Raw genomic sequence first — 12,624 nt, forward strand, 5'->3', positions numbered from 1 at the left:
ATCATAGAATTATTATTACATTTGATAGAAGTAAAACTCCTGGAATTGTTTTATTTGAATTAGATCTCGTAATCATCACGAATATGGTTATGCATTATAATGATAGAAGATGACGTTTTAAGTTGAATATATGTTTTCAGCCACTTCACAACAGGAATATACTCATACTGTAGTCTTCCAAAACACGCATGGACCATATAATTTGTCTGTATACAAACTGGATTATAGTATTTATTATTTGTATCACATTAAATCAAGAGCAACAGGAAAATCATCAACACATTTCTTTATTTATACAGTATCATTATATAACACACAGATATCATTAATGCTACTATTACTTATTGGTAAGTTTAGGTAGAATTTGTAACTAACTCATTGTTGATTTGACACAAAGAAAACAAACACTGGAGTACAAATAGTTATGTAACAATATTAACTAAGTTTTCAGTTTCATGGTCAGGTTCATTCTCGATATTCTAGGGGTTACATATGTACTATCACTGTGTAATATCCGACTCTGGAATACGTCATACATAGCAAAACTGAAGGCTGTGTGCGACAACAGGTGAGTCAAGTAGTTTGTCCCTTGACGCCCTTCAAAAGAATCAGATAACGGTACTTGTGTTGCTTTGAAGTAAAATTTCATGTATGTGATTGGTCAATGCTTTCTCCTGAACTGCATTCAGATTTACTATGAGATGGTCCATGGACGAATGTAATAACAGTGATAGTAACCCCTGTGTTAATAAGAGAATAATGTATTAACATAAAAAACAATAATGCACAAATGTATCAAACAATTGAAACAATTAAAATTCAACATTTCAACAAAGATAACAATACTATACAAAATTAATACTTTTAGTTTATATAAAAATACATGTATAGTGTACATATAAATATAGATAATTTGCATTCATTTTTACCTTGACCATCTCAATGCTGTGGTATTTTATCACATAATATACTTATATATATATATATACATAATCGCTGTTAAATAAATACACACTATGACAAAATACATTGTATAGTGGTATAAGTATCACAGACTCGTGATCAAATATGGGCGGAATGGTTTGTTGTATTTATACAGTCTTAGTAGATTAACAGATCGGGAAAAATAATTCAACCTAAATCTACTACATAAAAAAACCACATCATAATTAACCCTCATAATCTAAACCAAGAGGAGGAGGACTAGTGGTCGTTGCATAAGAACGAAACCGGATATAGTTACAACTAGAAGCAATATAATGCAGGACTAGAGACAGAATAACAGACACATTTACTCGTCCAATTTGAACAAGAGGTGGAGAACTAGTGGCAAAATGCAAGAATTTGATATAAAAATGGTAAAGTTAACACATGCACATTATAGAACGTGAAAGAATATGTAGAGTACTAAAGTAAATTGATTATGAAGGACAAATTCTATTCATCACATTACATGCATAATAATAAAAAAAGTGGGAAAATACTAATCAATCCAACATAAATTGTTTTATACTCACTTCGATGATTCGTCTTTTATTTAAGCACTGATGTCACTATATTTTAACTTCATCGGGGTATGAAAGAATTTTTTTGCATACCGTGTGAATCCGCTAGCGGATTCTCACAAAAGTTCGTAAATAAAATTTACAAAATGGTTCGCGCCATTCTCGTTTTTTTTTCTTTGTAGTAGTATGAAGAAAAAATATCTGCCAATCAGAAAGTCGGATTTGATATGAAAACATATAGTTATATAATTTTTACATTTCGTGACGACATAAAACTATGAAGTTATAATTGAGACATTAATTCCAGCCTTGTAGCAAGATATTATTCTGATCACAGTTTAAAATGTAATACATATAATTACGTTAAAACCTAGTGGTAGGCATATATAAAATGTACACAATAAAACATTATGACTATCTTAGTATTCCATCTTTTCATATTACAGAGTTAGCTTCCTTGCGGTTAGGTATCGATTGTTACGTCATTATTTTGTGAGCGCAAGTAACGCAGTTTTATCCTAAATGTATGACGTTATACGCTCGAAAATACACGACGTCACAATTAATACCTACCCGCAAGGGTAGATAACTCTGTAATATGCAAATACAGTATTATTCATTATACAATTAATGAATTAGTATATGTTTTAACGGTAAAGCTATTTTAGCGTTTTTCGCGCCAAAAATTGCTGTTATTACTATTTCTGCATATCAAACACAGCAATCATTTCGAAAGCGAGAATTCATCGTTACGCTGTCTTGCTAAAATGTCCACTGCCTTTCCGAATTGGCTTTTAATTTTCAAAATGGAAATGTAAAGCGAGATCGATAATTTTAAAGAGTCGCAAAAGTTATCAACTTACCGGTAATACTCCATTTATCATCATCTTCTGAACAATTCAATTCAAATAAATAAGATGTTCATTTTCATAACGCGGGTCGTCTTATGTTTTTCGCCGTCGTCCTTAATACCGCGCAGTAGTTGATAGACGATCACTGCGCCAGACGGCAAAACAGCGAAATGAAACCCAACTGTTATCATATATTATGCAGGATATTTTGATTAAGTTGTAACCTCATCTTAGGCCATCGATATATATTTTTTCTTATGTTATTTATGATTTTTAGAAACCATTAAATTTTCCTCCGGAAATGTAGTGGGCCTTTAAAATTATTTTTGGCGCTAACATCTGATTGTGCCTAATTTCGAACATTTACGGGGGAAATTGATTGTCAAATACGTAATTTCAATATGGTGCTATATCAACACATGTGACTCGGATGGAAAATGACAATGAAAATGTAAGTGAAACTTTACCTATATACATCGTATGAGACGTACTTGAGGAACCGACAGGTGAATTAACTTGTCTATTGAAACAATATTTCATTACTATCATGAGGTTACGTGAATTGTCTCCAATATACAACACTCCCCACGATCTGTAATTGTATTTTACTCCAAAATTGAAAAATAAAAATATCAAAATTAATTTTTGTAATGTTGATTGTATAAATAAAATTCCAGTCGAAATAAGGAATACAATTCTACATTGTAGTGGTGTAACATCGGTATGACGATACATTGTTTTATATAAATGACTTATTCTAATTTCAAATAGAAATACACGAGTAAAGTCAAATTATACAATTTCCATTCAGTAAGATTAGAAACACTGTATACAGAGAAGAAGTTCATTCATAATGTTTCTTAGAAGGATTTGTGTCGACGCAATCATTTGAATTCAAGACCATGCACCGTGGATGGTATTTGAACATTTCTTGCTCATATTCTGGTATTTCTCGTACGAGCCAATCTCCTTTTCCGGTGCGGTTCTGTCTTTTCTTAATTTTCTGATTAAAAGAAAAAGAATATTTGCTACAAAATTATATGGTCATTACAATGTCATCTACATAAAGAGAAACAAATTACAATATAAAACGAACTTAATATCGGTATTTGATATGGAACCGAGTCAAACAATAAAAATGTTAAGCTTGTATCACATTTCACATCACAGGATATTAAACACAATACATATGTAAGTCTAACAATGTATAACATTGTATAACATTGTATAATAACTAGTATTTCGAACTTCTTGAAAAGCAAAATAAATTATCATTAATCCGCTTTTTTGATAACTAATGGCCTGTTGACAGCTACTGATATAAGGTCATTGAGTGCTTGAGCTATCTTTCAAAAGAAGTTGTGGACTGCTGATCAATGTGAAATACATGATTACAAATAAATGAATTGATGTCAATTAAAACTTTATCTATATTTACTAAAGAGATAAACATGTATTGTCAATACACTGTCAAAGGAAAATAATTTGGTAAAACATAAAAGGTGAACTCAATATCCAAATTATAGGATATCTGATTGGTGTGGGGATACTGAGAAGGCTGACCCCAAGGCACCAAACTTAACAGTCTTTAAGTACATAAATGTTCTGAGGCATCTAACTATTTGTTTGTTGACAAAATGATACTATAAACCAACTATCTTTAGCGGCTATTAAACATCTCAAAACAAGCTCGCGGAGATCAATTTTCGTGGAATCAAAATATATTATAATTTACCTATTTATTCGCGGAAAAGAATTCCGCGAATTCATTTGGATCGCCAAATTCACAAATGTACGTCTTACACGAAAGAAAGTTGGTTTATATATTTTTTTGATTTTTGATGGCTATTTTTAGCTTACTTGCGTATAAGAAAACCAATCAATGTAGTAACGGACAGAACTGCCAGAGTTCCGGCTACTGTTCCTGCCACGACTGTTGTGTCCAATCCCTGTCGACGATAACAAACGAATTTTAAGTAATACACATTCTGATCATAGGTAAGACCTATTGGCCTGTTTGTTTTCTACCTCGTCGTCGGAGACGAACGGTTGATTATAGTACGCTACGCTACACATATCAGGCTCCAGGATCACGAAATTGTCCTAAGTCTAAAGCAATTTTTCAGTTTAGACTTATCCAATCAGAGATGACGTTACAAAAAATAACATAATTTTTTATTTCCTAAAACAATTTCATGATCCATGTTTATTGAGTTTACGCGAACTCAAATCTTGTTAATGAGTTTGATAAAATTTACGAAAATCAGAAATTAAATGCGAGCGAACCAATGTACAAAATAATATCAACCCATTGCCCTTTGTAAGATCGTGTAAAAATGATGAAAAAAACCCACAAAAAACCAGAGAGAGACTATCGATTATCTAGAGTAAGATACCGATTATACATATAGTATGTACTATAATAAAAACAAACGAATCTCAAAAAACGGAAACATGCATTTGACAATGCACTCTTTTTTACAATGCTGTCCCATTTGAAATAAATACAAGTCCATTTTAACGTTAACCCTATACAAAGTAGTGATACTATGTTGATACACAAAACATATGTTTCATTGTGATATGTTAAAAACAAGATGTATTTGCTCGCTGCTTAATGAATTGAATCAGAATAATCAGTATAATGTGACCAGGTGGGATATGAAGTTCGGCGTCTCTAGTGACATACTTTATTGAGATAGCAGGACATTCAGGTAACCTTAACTTTTAGCAGTTTCGGAATTCAAATAACAATATCTCAGAAATATGCGGAGTCAATAATATGAGAAATAGACACGTGCTTCAAACCCAAGAGTCAAATGATTTTTGGGGGTCACATTATACTCCCAATGGTTTACTGGATGCCCTGGATAGCACTATAGAAAAAGGGGTTCCACTTTACAAGGAGACACAGCAAGAATATACCGCAGTCTCTCCCCCCCAAAAAAAATCACCACACAGCACATAGGGAAGACCGTCCTGAAAGAACTTAAACTGGCAGGACGTTAAGACTCAGACTAAACCAAATCATATAACTACAGTACATACCGCAGAAGATGTGTCGCCTATCTGTTGCTGTGAATTGAGAGCTGGCGAAGCTGCCGCGATCGCAATTGTGGTAGTTGTATACGTGGTTAACGTAGCTGATGGTGTAGATATTGTAGTTGTATCGGGAACAGTTGTTGTAGTCGTAGGAGTTGCATTAGTAGTTCTGGTTGTAGTGGGAGTTGTAGTGGAGGGAGTTGTAGAAGTTATAGTTGGAGTTGTTGTAGAAGGTGTAGTTGTGGTTGTAGTAAGTGTTGTGGTAGTTGTAGTAGTTGTAGTTGGAGTTGTTGTAGTAAATGTAGTTGTAGTAGGTGTAGTTGTGGTTGTAGTTGGAGTTGTAGTAGTTGAAGTTGGAGTTGTTGTAGGTGTAGTTGTAGTAGGTGTAGTTGTGGTTGTAGTAGGTGCAGTCGTGGTTGTAGTAGGTGTTGTAATAGTTGTAGTGGGAGGTGTAGTTGTGGTGGGTGTTGTAGTAGTTGTAGTGGGAGTTGTTGTAGTAGGTGTGGTTGTTGTTGTAGTAGGTGTTGTCGTGGTAGTACTCAGTGTCTCACAATAGACCCCTGTAAAAGATACGGGCATGTTTGATTAAAAAGATAAAATAAGGGATACAAAATGATACTTTTGTTCGTTAAAATAACACTTTTTATTGTATAGTTTAGACAATATATTTACATTCCATTCAAATGTACGGAAGCCGAATTGAACCACTATGAAATAAATTGTTTGTAAATGGAATGAAAAACAATCAATCTCGTTATTACAAGATATCTTATTACGTGATTTACAAACAATTTATCTTTATGGTGGATTTTATTCGGCTTCCGTAAAAATCACATTATTTAATTCACGTTCCTCCATAAACATTTTCTCTGCCTTTTTTACGACACCCGAAACTGACCTGTATAGTTTGGTCCACAGTTACACGTGTACGAGGAGTCACCATCGACACAGGTAGCGTTGTTCATACAACTATTGACGTAGCAATCATCAGTACGGATATCACAGTTAGCCCCGGTCCAGGCTATCATATAATCAAAGGGAAATTGGATATTAATTATGCATCACAATATTTTGTAGTTAATGAGGTGATGAACCACATAAATGTCAGCAAACATATTTTCGCGTGCGATTTAACGATTAAAATTTCTCTTGCGATAAAATATCGCGAAACTGAATCGCAAATTATTTATTTACTTTTTTATTTATTATATATTTTTAAAAAAAGGAAAAAACAGAATCAAAGACGTCTTTATTACGAATTTAATTTGAGGTTAAGAAGCGATAAGAAATATGGAAAATGAATCGCCGCATTTTTTTCTAATACATGTAATTAAAGGTAAAAAGTTTTACCTGGGCGACAGACTATGTCCCCTTTGTAGTCACACGTATAATGTTCAGGGTCGTCCTTGCAATACTTTGTACAGTCAAGGTAGTAGTTAACATCACATGCAAACGTTAGGATCACGTCGACACTAGATAAAGGAAACGACAATACTCATTTTAGTAAAAACAAAATTACTGACTTATCGTAATTTCGTTGATTTTTATTATATTTTCTCTCCGCGCTTATTATGAATACTAATTAATTCTACACTTGTTTTGTTTAGCTTTTAAAATTGCATAAAAAATTAAGATGTAATATGTAATGTTGTAGTTATATTTGGCTATCATCTCTTTTGCATTTTAGAAATAAACATGCATATTGCTGGAAATGGTATTTTTACGATTTCGTGGAACATTAGAAAAAATACGTTTAACAAGAGAATTAGTAAATACATAATTACGTTAATAGTCAGTGCGCGAAAATTTCACTCTAAAAAATCTAATTAACCCAATTTAATTGAAAAAATGATAACTTAATAATATATTTTGATTGTCCCATCTAGTCTTTCTTTGAAAAGAATGGTAGAAAATAATTATTGGTAAATAATTTTGAAAACAAAATCATACTAGATGTATCCACCCGTCAAAGTTTCACTACTTGGTATGACCGTTGAACCATTTCCCTGGATATTGGAGAATGATGCACTTATTGACCCCATTAAATCGTCCGTAGAATCTAACCACGAGTTGTCCTCATCATAACCTTTTATTTGGATGGACACACCTTGCTGTAAATGTACAAGTTACAAATAAGTGATATATTAAATGGCCTTCATTGGTGTCTAATTATAAGGCTAGTCACATCGGAAAAACTCAAAATAACAATACTGCAAGTAAATGCAGGTCGCAATTCAGGTCATTTTCACACGAACAGAAAAATGAATATCCACTAAGTGTAAGTAGTTTGATCAGAAATTTATTTGGCCATTTTGACCTGATAAAGATTTTATTTTGCATTTGCCATATACATGTGTATATCCAAGATATTGCAGCTTTAAGTCCCTTGTTGCTTTACTTGTAACACTATAATGCGATTCATATGAATGAGGATTATCCAGATTTCTTGAAATGAAGCAACCTTTGAAATATAATATATTATCTTATGTATATTGGCAAAACAAGCTAGATATTGAATATTTTTTGTCATTATTCTCAAAGGTATAAAATATAATACATTGTACACGTAATTCAATATCTATAATAGTTAAAGATTGCCAATGTAGTTGTGTAAAAACTAAACTAGCTAGAAAACTGGTTATACAAATGTATGTGTATTTATGTACATTAACATAATCTCAATGAATTACAGGTACACAGAATTTATAGCCAAAGATCAACACAATTGAAAACTTTATTATGATTTCTTCGAAACAACAATTAAGCGAAGATGTATGATTTGTCTGTGTTAGTTTTGAGATCCTGTTATCTCGTGTGAACACTACTTTTATCGCTAGCTGCGAGTGGTTGCGTTGTATTGTTATCTTTAACGAAAACAGCACTCAAGTAATGGCGCAAATGTGGCTTCCTTTCATTATTACTAAGCTGGTCCTTACAACCCTCTTAAGGTGAATTGTTCCGGATTAAATATACAGCGAATACGCATTTTACTTAGTATACACCACGCGTTTCTACTAATAGCTTACTAAAATTATAAAAATTGATAAGGCAAAAGTTTATAGGATATGAATATCATGGTGGTTCATTCATGCAATACACTCGTGTCGTCTGAGCCTGTATTGCATAGCAACCCGTAAGTAAAAACTAGTGACGTCATTCTGTCAACATAATTGTTGTTTTTTCGGTAAAGTTTGAACGTCAATTTCGGAAACCACGTTGGTAATACTATAAAGAAGGTAAACAGTTGTGATTTGTGTTAAAATGATATGATATTATATCTAATCGGATACACAGGGCACGCGATATATGAAAATAGGGCTATTTGTAATAAGTACAATTGTATAGGTATAATTATTATATATTGCGAATGACCAAATTGAGAACATAGTGGATATAGTTGATATCAGATTTGTTGTCAAATAGAATAAATAGATAAATAATACATCACTTAATAGATAAACAAATACACAAGAAAAATGAGAAAAAAAGAGAAGAGAAAGGCGAAAAAGGAAAAAGGGTATCTGGACGAATGCCATAGGTTTTTAGAAGAAATATATTAAATATGAAAGTGGGTGAGTTATTTAAGTGACAATTTAAACCAATTTATAAGTGTAAGTCAGTGAAAAATAAATAAAAAATAAAATAATAAAAAACAAAACAAAAAATACACATATAGATAAAGGTGATAGTAAGTTTGGTAAAATTAACAATAAACACCAAATTGGTTTTTTTTTATAAAAATGATTTGATAATTGATTACAAAAATACCTGGATTGTAAAAGTCAGTGGATTAGGTATACCCGCGACACTGCTACCAAATGTAAGGTGGTCAGTATTCTGGGTGGTCGTTGCAGTTCCTTGTCCATATTGACAAGTCCTGTAAAAAGTATTCACAGGAAATGGTATCAATGTTATTTCTGGTACAGTGTATAATACATAAAATATTATATTTTAAAAGAAAAAAAACGTTGTAGACTAAACAAATGTTATTTCAAAAGAATAAAAAAAACCCGTTGTAGATTGCATATTACAAAGAATATGCCGTGAAATAATTTACTACCTTTCTTCTGTGTTTCTTTAATTTAGTTGTACACAACATCATTCGAAAGTCATGATTAGCCTTTATTTCTTTAAAAAATACTTTGTATTTCCATCCAGAGAAATTTACATATGTATTGAGAATGCCACATTAACACTTTGTCAATTTATTCAAAAGATTATTTTTCTAAATGCTGTCTTGAACATAAAGTATTTCATCTTATTACCATGAGAGGAAGTAATTATTCTTTAATTATTTTAGACAAAGATGCATATCGCACTACATACACGCTACATATCGCATACATGGGAGGCCGTCCTTAAATGACTCTGGTCGTAAATAGGACGTTAATTAATTAAACAAACAAACTTTATAGAGAATCATTGTGCTTTATTCCAGTTCTTTAGACTTACAATAAAATACAAACACGATACAAATAAAAATAGAATCAAACTAGTGTCTTAGCTACGACTCTTTTGTAATTATATCACCTATATGCATTGCCTATTGTTTAATCCTTTTTCACTTTGACTTAATTTGAAATAAAATTTGAATTTGTTGAAATTGAAAAAAATCACCTTAATATAAATTTAAAGTTCTTGGTGGACATCAATGTCTTTAATGTGACCTTCTGCGTTACCTAAGGGTTAACGACCTTTTTCCATTTAATTTTATAATGTTTCCTTTATGTGCCCTGAAAGTGATAACAATAGATAGATAAGCCCGTGAGCAATTTATCTGATGAGTTAATATGCCATCGCTCTCATCGAGATTACTTCAAAGATTCTAGCCTGTTACTTACCGGCGGTGCTTACAATTTGAAACAGATCAAAGCACTATAGTTCGAAAAACATATCACATAAATATTGATTAATTGATTAATGTAGAAATATCAAACCAGTTATCGACTGACAGAAAAAAATGCCAAATATTAATTGACTGAGAAAAAACATAACTTATTGAATGTCTAATAATAAAGCAAAAATGCTACTTGAGTAACAGTTTGAAACTGAGAGACCGTGTTAAACTGTCTGTAATATTTATCTGCCTTCGAGTATCGCATCACTTGTTGACTGTCTAAGACGATTATGACGATTTAAAGCGAAAATGAAAAATAAAACTACTAATGGAGAGAAGAGTTTTCAACGATAACTATCCATAGTAGCTTTTGAACATACATTAGTTCACTTCAAAAAGACTAATTTTTCATCGATCCTGATATAGGGTGGACATATTTACTATTGATTATGATATCATCAGCAAACCGGTTGGTGATTCATGTTTTGATAGGTCAGGTGTCGGTTTTACGCTTTAATGATTTGATCAGTAATCGATGAAAGTGGACAGGCGTTGCCATGAATACGCCATCTCAATATTTGCACCTACCCAGACGGAGGCTGCGTATCTATGCAGATTTCTAGATACGGGTCACATTCCCCACTACCACAATCTGAAGAGAAAATGCTCTCACAACACTTTCCGTCGTTATCCTTGAATGTAGGGTTGCTATACTGTACAAATTGTATAGTTCCCACTCCGGCTCCATTGGTAAACTGAAAAGAGAGTAAAATCTTAATCATAACCATAATTCACAAAATTCAAAATCACCAAAATATCAATCATTTTGTGAGTCATCATCAATAAATCAATAATTTAATTCTTATTACAAGTTTACTGATTTTACGATCTAAGCTGTTGATAGGACGTTAAAATACTTCCACTCCTCTCCGTGTTTCTCGACCATGTTACCTTTGAAAGTGCATAAAATATACATGACTATGGTCATATGCCAAAAATTGTCGATTCTAATGTAGACATATATCAAAAATAAAAACTCAGCAACGTTATTTTAGATTTCACGAGATTCTGTTTACAATATCGAATGGCCAAATACATGTACGAGAAAGGTGTCATTTTTTCCTAACATTTGATAACAAAGCATTCAAATATTAAGAGAACAATCTTATTTTTCTTCAAAGTTTAATTTTAAATCAAAGAAACAGAAAATGTATTATCATTGCCTAGCATTTATATGTAAACGTCATGACACTGGTTTTAGGAGGGAGCCCTTTAATATTTGCATTTGAATACTAGATGACCCAATCCTGTTTACACAAGATAACGTGACAGTTGGAAATAGAAACAAGGAGGACAATCGATCTAGAGCCATATGTATCATGTGGTGTGTTTCCTTGCTTCCGAAAAGACCAATGTGCACACCTGTAGACTTCTGCATGTTCAGTGAGATTACGCTTTTGGATGGCCACAATATAGTAATAGACACATGTATAAGTTTTCTGTTACTGTGTTTATCGCGCCATATTCCAATTCAACAGGGTCAATATTGCACTTTTGGATAATATATACAGACCAGTGCCTCTGTTATGAATATAGATTACTGTACATGTATTCATTTAGTGACACTACAAATTCTCCTTACCGATCGATAAGTAAAATTGCTATTTTGGCTGGCTTTGTGCCGCTCACCATTTTTTTTTTTTTTTTTTCACAAAAAATTGTTTTATTCAACAGTACGTTTTATACAATATATGTTCCTTTCGTAGAAGGACTTTCACACAATTTCCATATTTTATAATTGTATTTTAAAACAAACTTACATCTCTCTCTCTTTATTACAAACCATACATCCAACATTCTATATTATAAACAATCACAATAAATATCCACACAACCAACTTTCTTAATGTGACTACAACCGTATTCTTTTATACAAGAAAAAATAATAACAGGGGAGACAATTCCTTATGGTAAAAAAATAGAAGGGAAACAACTCTCTTCAAATTTACTTTAGTTGCAATTTAATATGATATAAAGAATATTTATATTATGATATGTGTTACTAATATATATGAATATATAAATACACTTATATATGAATACTTTCATATCTTATGTACCCTAATCAAATATAGTACGCTTTAAAGAGGTAGTGTAATGGAAATGTTCCTACATATATGATACTGAATATTCCGGATTTCTCCTACCTAATTTGACCCCTTTTTTCATAAGTTTATACAACGTGACACGTTTCCGGTTGGGATATGTCAACAGTAATAAAAAGGTAGTATTGTCTTGTTTTCATGATTTTGTTTGCATACGAAAGCTTAAATTATATTTCATCGTTCTTAAGTTACGTTAGCCATGTAAATACTGACTGTAAGTGGGA

General features: G+C 32.1%; 1 protein-coding gene across 1 annotated transcript in view; it reads right to left on the bottom strand.

The window, feature by feature from the left end:
* Positions 1-271: 271 nt before the first annotated feature.
* Positions 272-12,624, bottom strand: part of LOC138332579 (uncharacterized) — a 30,804-nt gene continuing 18,451 nt past the window's right edge. Inside the window, exons 2-9 of the mRNA XM_069280581.1 lie at positions 10,824-10,990; positions 9,167-9,275; positions 7,349-7,509; positions 6,749-6,870; positions 6,297-6,419; positions 5,405-5,958; positions 4,217-4,305; positions 272-3,359 (exon numbers count right to left, since the gene is read on the bottom strand). Of these exons, the coding sequence (XP_069136682.1) occupies positions 3,251-3,359; positions 4,217-4,305; positions 5,405-5,958; positions 6,297-6,419; positions 6,749-6,870; positions 7,349-7,509; positions 9,167-9,275; positions 10,824-10,990 (1,434 nt within the window). The 3' untranslated portion in view covers positions 272-3,250. The remainder of the gene's footprint in view (positions 3,360-4,216; positions 4,306-5,404; positions 5,959-6,296; positions 6,420-6,748; positions 6,871-7,348; positions 7,510-9,166; positions 9,276-10,823; positions 10,991-12,624) is intronic.

Source organism: Argopecten irradians, chromosome 10 (genome assembly GCF_041381155.1).
Source record: "Argopecten irradians isolate NY chromosome 10, Ai_NY, whole genome shotgun sequence".
Taxonomy (NCBI): Eukaryota; Metazoa; Mollusca; class Bivalvia; order Pectinida; family Pectinidae; genus Argopecten; species Argopecten irradians.